We start from the raw sequence: 10,617 nt of genomic DNA on the forward strand, positions 1-10,617 counted from the left end.
CGATGGTGGGCGGCTGGAGCGGCAGAAATAGCGTCGCTTTTGTCGCTCCAGTCGCAAGTGTGAACGGGCCCTAATAATCATCGTGCAATTATAACAGAAATCGTCCTAGTAGGAACCACTGTTATAAACTTGAGAAACTGCTGCAGGCGTTACGTGTAGGGCTGACCATATTGTTATGTGCATTAAATTGCCCATATTTCGCCTATATTGACTTTCTCCCTAAATATTCCCACGCTTTAGGATGCAAATCTCTTTTCTTCGATGCCAAAGCTGATTCAATGTTAAAGTTGTGGGGGTGTATTGTGAAACTTGATTTCTGCTGTATAGGAACCGTTTATTTGCCTTTATTGTGTAGTCTTCCCCCATTTCCTATGTTCATCATGGTGGGGCTGCTTGAACAAATTAAGCCGGTACATACTTGACCAGTAACTTTTTTCCGCCGTTCATTAGGTCTGCTGAACAGTCATTTCGTGGCTTGCATCCTTAACATGGCCATAAATTTCTTCATTATTATCATCCAGTGTATTGCAAAGGAATTTTCTCTTCTCGGCACAAGAAAATTTCCACCGGACCAGCTGAAGAAGTGGAGGTTTACCGAGGTAAGGACGCACTACAAGAGGATTTGCCCTACGCTGCTGTGCCGTCGGTAGACGAGGGTAGAAGGGGTGACGACGATTGCTACTGAATAAAACACTGTGCATACTTTATGGTGTTTGCATTACAGTGCCGCCAAAAACGGCTTTGAACTGCTGGCGTCCCGCTGCTCATTCTCTCTCCTGGGATGTGCTGTCAGTGTGGGGAGAAGATAGGTCGGTCCCCAGCTCTGCTGTTCCTCCAACCTTGCACCAGTAGTGAAAGGGGCGCCAATTTTTACCATTCTTTAGCTCAGGGTAGAAAGAAACCGGAAATGTTATGTCCACATCCCCCCAGCATTTTGAAGTTAGGCGTAGTGGTTGAAATATATCAAAGGCAATTTAACTTTATTCTTCGTAATAAGCTGAAATCGAAAGAAGATGAGCCTGTGATTTAGAGATGTCCACAGCTCCCTGAAGATTAGCTGTGAAAATGTTGTAATCAAGATAAGCTGTTGCCACAAGAAAGCTATAAAACAGGAACATTTACGGGCGGCGATTCTGGACAATCACCCGCATTTAAACTGTGACTAATTATTTACTGGACGTTTGTGATATTCGTGCGGCTATTTTGCCAACGGTAAAAAGAAGAAAAAAAAAAAACGCTCAACCAGACCAGAATTTCTGGAAGCTTTCCAGATAAAAAAATTGCTGTGCAAAAATCATTATATTCTAGCCGATAAACGTGTTCAAATATGGCCATAATTCTACAGAATTCATATTTTTACGTATTGATGTCGAGTTAGGTCCATTTTGCAGCCGCTAACGAGGTCCACAGAAACAAAAGAAAACACACACACACACACCGCAAGAAAAAATTCCCTCGCACTTCCCCGAGGGGGAGAGTGTGTAAGTGCGAATGCACGGTTGTTGATTGCGCGATTACGGTGGATATCGTGATCATAATGAGTAGTCGAGAGATTACACACACGCACACAACTACAAAGAAATATATTTCACTCGTTATTGCTGGTACCGTTGCCCGGTCCGCCATCATCGTTATCGAGATGCAGGACCAGCGACCGCTCCCGACGACGGCGCGCGCTCGACTAATACCCTCCCGCGCCACGCGGCCGCTACACGAGCGCCCTCACGCGTCGGAATGCGGAGCGCCCGCTACGCGAGCGAGAGCTCTCCCGCCCGAAGTGGAGAGGAGGCGCCCAACACCCGCAGTCACTGAGCGGAGAGAGGAGGAGGAGAGTAGCGCCCGCCGTTACGGCGAGGGCTACACGAGCGCCCTCACGCGTCGGAATGCGGAGTGCCCGCTACGCGAGCGAGAGCTCTCCCGCCCGAAGTGGAGAGGAGGCGCCCAACACCAGCAGTCACTGAGCGGAGAGAGGAGGAGGAGAGTAGCGCGCGCCCATCTCCCCCCGTTGCTAGGGAAGACGAGGAGCGCGCGCACCCGCAGCTGTTGCTATGCGGACGACGGCGGCGGACGATTCAGGCTCGCTTAAGAAGTGCATTCACACTTAAAAGTGCCTGTACAAGGCACACTGCTTAATTTATACCCATAACATAACGGTTATGCCTGGGCAAATACCGTTTAATTTTCATCCCAGCGCTTTTTCAAGCGTCAGTGCCAAAACACATTTATTTATTTATTTATTTATTTATTTATTGTACCTCAAATTGCCCGAGAAGGGGTATTACATGAAGGGTGGGCAGATACATCAGTTAATAAGGTGATCGATGAAATCCTTGAATTTAGTAGGGTTGGAGTGCTGGATGGCGTCGGTAGGCAAGCTGTTCCAGTCTTTGGCTGTTTCCACGAAGAAGGAGTGCAGATGGGCAGATGTAGGGGCTGCTGGAGGATAAACAGCTTTTGCATGGCTAGTGCGGCATGACGTCCGGTGGGCGGGTGTGATAGCAGATGAAGGAGGCGATGCGTGGTAGAATTTATGAAAAAGGCAAAGACGAGAGGTTTTTCGTCGTAAAGCTAATGTTTTAAGGTTGGCGCGGCGTTTGAGGGCAGATATGACTTTGAATGTTTAATATTGAAAATGCAAACAACTTCTTGAGTTGCTCCAAGTGGTGAAAAATATTTTCTAGATTATAACCATTAGGGAACCGCAGTTTTAAACTGGAGTCTTAAAGTTTCAAGGATCTTGTGTATATCTGAGAAACTTTAAAAAATACGCTGAATTTGTTGCGACGTGGAACAAACTTTTCTCTAGAGCTTTATGCGTGAAGAAATTGGTGTATGTTGGGACATTATATGCAGCAGCAAATTGTGTTCTCAAAATTTTCTAGCACTCTTATTTCTTTGACTACCTTACCATAATGTGCATTACAATGTGTATAACAGGCAGAAGATCTACTAGATTTGTGTGGTCGGGAAACCGTACAACATGCCATCCTTGTATTAACAGTTCTGAGGATGATGTTTCCTGCAGAATATGGGCTATATTATAGTGGAGGAACAAAATGTTTGTCTTGGGATAATAAAACGACATCAAGGAACATGCAAGACGGGGGTAAAAACGTCACGAAGAGTACAAAGCGCTCGCAGGAAGTCTCCTTTGCCAACAAGCCTTTTTTGCCGCATTGATCAATTGTTTGTTTCGAGATCACAACATAGAGTGTGGTTGCAGGATCGCAGTTGGTAATCCAGTATTCCCTTCTAGTTAGAAATTACCTGCCAAGGTCCTCTTGAACCCTAATACCTATGCAACATTCTTTTTTTTCTCTTGAGTGGTCAGTATTTTACAAATTTAGTATGTACTCGCTATAGGCAAACTGAATTTCCGGTGCGTTATAGTTTCCACTGATGTAGCAGTGATGGCCGAGTTCGAATGAACCCATACAACCGACAAGTGCCTGTTGACAATAACGAGGTCATGCACTTTGCGGCCGTTTCCAATGGGGTGATGTCCGCTTGGTGGCAGTTTAGTAAGTAGTCTTCCAACGATACCCCCCCCCCCCCTCCCTGCCGTACGGAATAAAAGATAGCCTCCTTTTTATTACAGCATCTCTTTCAACGGCTCACGGAGAGAATAATGATAAGGGTGGCCCTTAGAGATACGAACCGAGTGCCTTTGAATAGAGGGCAAACTCGGACGGAAGATATCCTAACGCAAATAAAGAGAAAGATATCGCATTCAATGGTGACGCCATGCGGACAACAGACAATCAATGGGCCTCCAGTCGAATTAAATAGCTTCCAAGGGTGGTGACTAGAAATAGGAGAAGAATGGTGACGCCGCAAACTCAATGCATCAGAAATTGTGCTTCGAAAGGCATTATTCGAACAACACATCATGATGGCGGGGATCACCATCATGTTGAAAGTGGTATCTGTAGTAAATTTTCCCACTACTCATTTTTTGTGTGAACAAATTTTTGCCGGCGCTGCCCCCCGTTCTATTGGAAGTTTCATAAAGGCCTAGTACGCTCCTTGCCATTATAGTCACCCGGTCCTTTAGCCATTCGCGCACCCAATGAACTTCAACTCGATGCGATGCGAATTGTAAGGCGAGAATCGTGTTTCGTATTATTATCACCTGAAATGATTATACAACTCTGCGATGCCATTGCCATAGAGTAAGTTCATTGCGACATAGCTGCGCGTAGATTTACTGGAAGCCCCTCGTTCTGGTGAGGACGTCTTGCTCGCAATTTTTATAGACATTTTGGTGACGTCATTTTCGTTTAGAGATGTAAATTCAGTTTTGAGGCATTCTTGGGAATCATTTGCCTTGATTTTACCATTCGCAACTGGTTTAGCGATTCCAGTATATCTAATAGGCTGAATTCGGCCTAATTTACGTGCTCTCGACTAAGTCCAAAACGAGAATCTCCTATCATGAAAATGTTATACAGTGAGGGTGAAAGAAAGTTTAAATAAAAAAGGAGATGATAACCTAGTGTCAAGCCTTGTGCAGAGTACAGCAAGACTGAAAAATAGCCGTATAAAGCTACACAGAGTGGTGTTCGCCAAAATTCAAATTACTGTCAAGGATAGGCATGCCATATGATTTTTGCTTGTCACCCAGGCAGTTTGTATATGTACGCTCTCTAGGATGGATACGCAGATATTCTCCGTCACATTGATCACATGATAGCAAGGAGCACGCTTCATTCAGCTGACTCAGCAATTGAGCAATGTTTAACTGCCGTCGTTTGGCGTGAAAGGGCCGCTTTGTGATCACTGCATATAGCTCCTAGTTGACACACTCCAGTGACACTGAAACTTCGTGTGCAGTCTAGATGAATGTACATGCAATATGCATGTTCATTGACCGCCACATCATGTTTCGGAGACCACGTTACTCCCACAGAGATTGTGTTCTGTCTCACGAATCCGACGCTGAAGCAGCCGGCCTTGACCAGGGCATTCTGTTGAATGCATCGACCTCTATGACGCTGATAAACAGGGCTCCGCCACGCGTGTTTCTGGACTGCTACGTGCATGGTTATACGACTGCACTGTCAGCTTAGTCTTTTTTTTCAACTCGAGCACGCGGAGAATAGCCTGTCAGGTTTGGGTTGGGAAGTGACTGTTCCAACGTACGGGGGTCGAGGTGCTTGAGTTCGTGAGTTTAACTAGCACAGAAAATGTGTTTTTCTAAGCGGGGTTGGATGTATTTCTTGTAAAAGCAATAACTGACCTATCAAACGAGAAATGGGCATCGGCGTTCTATATACGGCAGTAGCGAGAGGTGGCCGTGGGCGTCACTGCCAGACAGATGAAGGTAGCGAAATAACACAGCCAAAAAAACGAACATCCGAGCAGCAAAATTCGCCGCAGTCGTCAACTCGCCTATTACACGGCGGAGGGAACGAATAGAGCCAACTCGTAGGAGACAGGTCAAAGCCATACGAGAGAGTTAAGACAGATCTTGGAGCAAAGCATCTCAAGTGGCAAGATTACGAAGCCCTTCGAGAACGCGAGGTGGAATAAAAGCATCGCGGGTGTTTAATGAGACATGAATGCTTCCACATTCCCCCGTGCTAGGTGGTCTCTGACCTATTATTTCTTATATTATGTTGTGCTAAAAATGGTTACGACAACGTGTTTTGTCGCATTAAGAGCACTCACTTGAAACAGCTGTGCGCGTAAAGAGATTACACGTTAATACTACAGGAAACAAATTAGCTCCAATCCACGCTGTGATGGTGGTTGGAAAGCAAAGATTTAAACGACACCCCCAACAATTTCCCATGCGACTTCCCTTGAATTCACAACCCTGGCTCTACAAAGAGCGAAACCAGAGATTCTACCTGCCGTTAACTGGAATTCGTGGGGGCGGCGTCCCGAACACAGCAGCGGCGTCGGCCACAGCTTGTCCGCCGCTGTGAGTCGGCAGAAAGAAAACGGAGAGGAGCGCCTTTCGAAGGGTGGGACAGCGAAACCTAGCCATCCTGATGTGCTACCTTGGGGATACACCACCGCGCGGCACAAGCGCAGACACAAAAACAATTCGGCATGTGAGCTGAGTGATTCCCATTTATACCGATTTAAACTAGTCAGTTTAGTAAGTTTGAGAATTGCGCAAAAGCCGAGGGAACCTATATAATCGATATTTCACAGAACCAGTGGCTACATTCAAAACACAACCGGATCGGTATTCACCAATTTAAAAACCGGAGTGGCAAGCCCTGCACAAGAGGTAGCGTTTCTCTAGCGCATAGATGTCTGTATGAGGTTTTTACATTTTGTTTTCCCGCCCTGCAAAGCAATCCTAAATGTATGTTTGCCGTACGAGTACTTAATTCGTTCGGGTGCGGGTTACCCTGGAGGTGGTGTCGAAGAAGAGAATCAAGCCGTGCAAAGGCAGCGCTCAATGGAAGGGAATCGGCACCAAAACAGGCCCAAAACAACCGTCGCTAAAGCAGATGACAAAGCCGTACCGCCGACGCCGACGCCGGCGAGCAGGCACTTGCGCGGCGCCATGTACCGTGTGCTCCGTGAGTGAAACCCTTCCAACCCCCTCTTTCTCGCCGCCGGCTCCGCCGCGTTGAGAGTTTGTTGTCCCGCACGCCACGAAAGAACCATTGGCTGGTAGAGCTAGAAAGCTTTGCTTTAAAAATCTCATAGAATTAGGAATGCTGATACCGCTAGCCGGATTGAAGAATTTGAAACCGACAAGGTTTAATTTGAGGTAAGCAATGTCCACAAAACACGTGGTAAAAGAACGCAGAAAGTGCGCGTGCTGTTAATATGCCCTGCTTCTAAAATTGCGAAAGAATGTTTAAATTGGGTCCGTGTATGAGGTTGATTATGCTGGTTTCTACAATTTCACTCGAAACTAGCTATGTCAGCATAGTCAAAAAACGGGTATCACCAAGAGTTTTACATTTAGTTGAGGGGCCAACTGCCCATAACTTAGTGTGCTAACACAACTTTTTTTGCACCTTATGACACGAACATTTTTACCGGGTTACACGTTCGACGCCTGCTGTTCCTGCTTGATTTCGAAGTGCGAAACAGCATGTCGGAATGATTTTAATTAATATTGCCTGTAGCCTGGCCTACCTACAACTGTGGTAGCCAAAAACGCATTGTAGGAAAATGTGGGGCACACTTCACAGATTAAAATAATTTTGTAGTTGGGAGAGATGTGAAATCTATTTCTTGATCGAAGGCGTTGTTAAACAAAAAATAATTGAAGATCCACTTGCACTGTGGCAGTGTAGCAGGTAATAGGTTCATGAAGTATTTCTAGACGTAACTTTGTAGCAAGCTTTCGGGAATAAAGTTCTGCCAACATGCAGTGAAATACCAAACTTCTATTACATATATAATGCGTGAAAGGTTTCGTTAAACGACTTGTGGGTTGGTTCAAGCTGTGCAAGGGAATACAGGGGCCACTGATTCTGAGAATAGTAGGTTTTGCTCTTTTTAGGTATATTTAATCTATACAGAATAAATGCATGATCGCTATGGGCGGAGCAATTAGTGGCATATCCAGCCAGGCTAACCCCGCCTGACCCCACACAACAACCGCCCCCCCCCCCCCCCCCCCCCATGTACCACCACCATGTGCTAGGCAATTGATTATTTTTATTTCGGACGGCTCGTGTCATGTTTCCTCTGTCTTAATAACTAATTCCTTTTTTCTGCTTGGATAAAGTTTATAGTCTATTATGCTTCTAGCGCGTGATTCATGATATATAAGTGCTAAAAATAAATACGGCACACTGACTCATAAATACTTAGAGCACTTCACGTTAAATGTGATTCATTTTGCCAATAGTGGTCTACATGTTTTTTCTCCCTCCCCCCCCCCCCCCCCCGTGCGGATATTACTACGAAATCCGCACAAAAGAAGCACATTTAAGAATACTTCCGTGTATAACAGCGTCATGGTTTTTCATTTGATTGCAGCGCCTAGCATCATACAAGATTTTCGAAAATCTGATTTCTCGTCAGCATATAAACATTCTTACAAATAGCTGTGGCAGCGCTACTTCAATGTTCCTCATTAATAAATATTGTCAATTTCACGCTCACATTCCGCCATTTTTATAACACATATGAAATATATCCAACATATATTACATATATTGCGTGCTATTGAGCAAGCGTCCATTTTGAGTTGACCACAAAACAATTTTACACTTACCCAGTGAGCAACTTTATCCCGGAGAAGAAACACGTGAAGAACACGTGTGCCTACATCATGTCAGACGCGTGCTTCTTAAGGTTTCAGCGTCACCTCTCTACTGGGGAAAGCCACCAGAGTCGCTGCCTGACTTGCAAATATAAGAGAGTATAGGGTTTCCTGTCTAGAAACACTCACCGGTCGCCTGCTCCGTCGTCGACATCTCGGATGCCGGAGATGGGATCACGGCGGCAGCTTGAACTTGGCCAGTGGAGTACGCCAGTAGCAACGCATGGAACGCTGCCGGTACAAACACTCCGGCGGAAAACGTCGTTCGTGCCAAGAAGCAATGCCCTCTCTTTCTAGCCATTGAAAATACTCTTGAAAAATGAGAATTATTTTCAGCGGGTCACTTAAGCGGAAGCCAAAGCAATGTAAAGCTGCGCCCACGAGGGAAGAAAAACCCGGCGTGTATTACGTGGTCCAGAGAAAAGAAGAGCAGATATCGGCGAGGTGACCTAGCAGGTCCTCAGAATGAAAGCCCTCGTGAGCCGTGTGTTACGTGCTGCCTTTTTCTTCGCGCGGTCTGGAGGGTGCGATTCGGCGCGCGGCCTGACCTCCCTGGTTGCGAGCCTTATGGCTTTTAACTAAGGTCGGGGCGCGATACCGCGCTGGCGAAGCGTCTTGAGAGAGTCGAGATAAGTGGGATCGCCGGCTTTGGCGCCTTCCCGTATTTCGAAGCCGGCGCAGGGTCCGCGCGTGCAACCGCTCCTATCGGCCGCCGAGGAAGTGTCGGAAAGGGGAGGGGGAAGGACTGTTCTGTATGACGCCGGAGAATGAGCGACCCTTAGCGCACACTATTTGTTTTTTTCTTTTATTGTCGTGAGGAGCTCTTGAAGCTGATGAAGCCTAAATACTTGCACGGAGGAGCGCGCGCGCAAGTCAGTGATGCGTCTTTCGCATCGATATGTCCGTCTAAGTGACGCCGGTCCAAAATACTTGTTGAATATTCGGGAAGGGTTAGCCGAAACAACGCGTACCCTGCGTTTGCCTTCCTCTAGCGATGCTTTGTGAAAGTGCTTCAAAGTATCAAAGTTATCGAATAACTTTAAGGGTGAACAGCAGTTTAAAAATTACACCCCTCTGTCTAACGACGACGATGGTTGAACGCAAACCTTTCTCGCGCTCCATTCTCTGGTAGGTCAATCCCACACTGCGAGTATGCGCTACTTCTGCAGGTTCGCACCTCTTTTATAGAATACCCACAACAACTCTCTGCACAGCTCCGGCCGCACAAGCTGATGCGGACCATATCATATGGGCGTGTCCTTCACTGGCCTCAGCACCTGAGAGGCACAGGCCTCCATCCTGGAAGACCCCCCGACCTTCAGCGGTGGCTCTGGGGACCCCACCACCGCTCCCTTCTTGACTTCCTTCGAGAGACCGGGGCCCATGTATATTTGTAAATAAGTTATTTTATGCCAACGGGCATTCTATCGCAAAAAAAAAAAAAAAACTCTTGGATTTGCACTCAGTAGCGCCAACGTTTGGATTTGGGGCGTACGGTCTGAATCGGTACCTGTGGCCAGTGGCGCATCCAGAGGGGGGCTGACAGAGATTCAGACCCTCCCCCCCTCCCCACCGAAATTTTTCCAGCCGGCACCGTGTTGCCTGTATGCCCGGTACAAAGGCGCATATCCTTCGGACTTGCCACTATTAAAAATTTCCCCGCATTTCCCCGAGGGGAAGAAAGTGAAAGTGCGAATGCAGGAGTTGAATTTGCGCAGTTCGGTAATGTTCGCGAAAGAGAGATCACACACACACACACAACTACAAAGAAAGAAAGATGCATTTATTCACAGACACCTATTTGTGTGGTCGTTGTACTTGATTGCTAGAGCGGATCTCAGCTTTGAAATTTCGTGTCAGTACTCCTTCAAGCGGGTGCATTAGCCCTTCTCACGCCCGATTCCTGGCCAATCCCCCACGTGGGTATGTGCCATGTCAGCGGCCAGGCAGCGCGCGCCCATCTCCCCCCGTTGCCAAGGAAGACGAGGAGATTCCTGGCCAATCCCCCACGTGGGTATGTGCCATGTCAGCGGCCACAGCAGCGCGCGCCCATCTCCCCCCGTTGCCATGGAAGACGAGGAGATTCCTGGCCAATCCCCCACGTGGGTATGTGCCATGTCAGCGGCCAGGCAGCGCGCGCCCATCTCCCCCCGTTGCCAAGGAAGACGAGGAGATTCCTGGCCAATCCCCCACGTGGGTATGTGCCATGTCAGCGGCCAGGCAGCGCGCGCCCATCTCCCCCCGTTGCCAAGGAAGACGAGGAGCGCGCGCACCCGCAGCTGTTGCTATGTGGACGGACGGCGGTCACCGGAATTCAGGGTCGCTTATAAAGTGCATTCACACTTAAAAAAATTCAGGACTCAATGCCTGTC

General features: G+C 47.4%; 1 protein-coding gene across 1 annotated transcript in view; it reads right to left on the minus strand.

Annotated features, from left to right (window-relative positions):
- The window catches only part of LOC144145618 (chymotrypsinogen A-like), a 29,146-nt gene extending 20,224 nt beyond the window's left edge, over positions 1-8,922 (minus strand). Inside the window, exon 1 of the mRNA XM_077677295.1 lies at positions 8,375-8,922. Within this exon, the coding sequence (XP_077533421.1) occupies positions 8,375-8,546 (172 nt within the window). The 5' untranslated portion in view covers positions 8,547-8,922. The remainder of the gene's footprint in view (positions 1-8,374) is intronic.
- Positions 8,923-10,617: the final 1,695 nt, after the last annotated feature.

The sequence above is a fragment of the Haemaphysalis longicornis genome, unplaced genomic scaffold, assembly GCF_048455015.1.
Source record: "Haemaphysalis longicornis isolate Haplotype H1 unplaced genomic scaffold, Haemaphysalis longicornis Haplotype H1 scaffold_7, whole genome shotgun sequence".
Lineage (NCBI taxonomy): Eukaryota > Metazoa > Arthropoda > Arachnida > Ixodida > Ixodidae > Haemaphysalis > Haemaphysalis longicornis.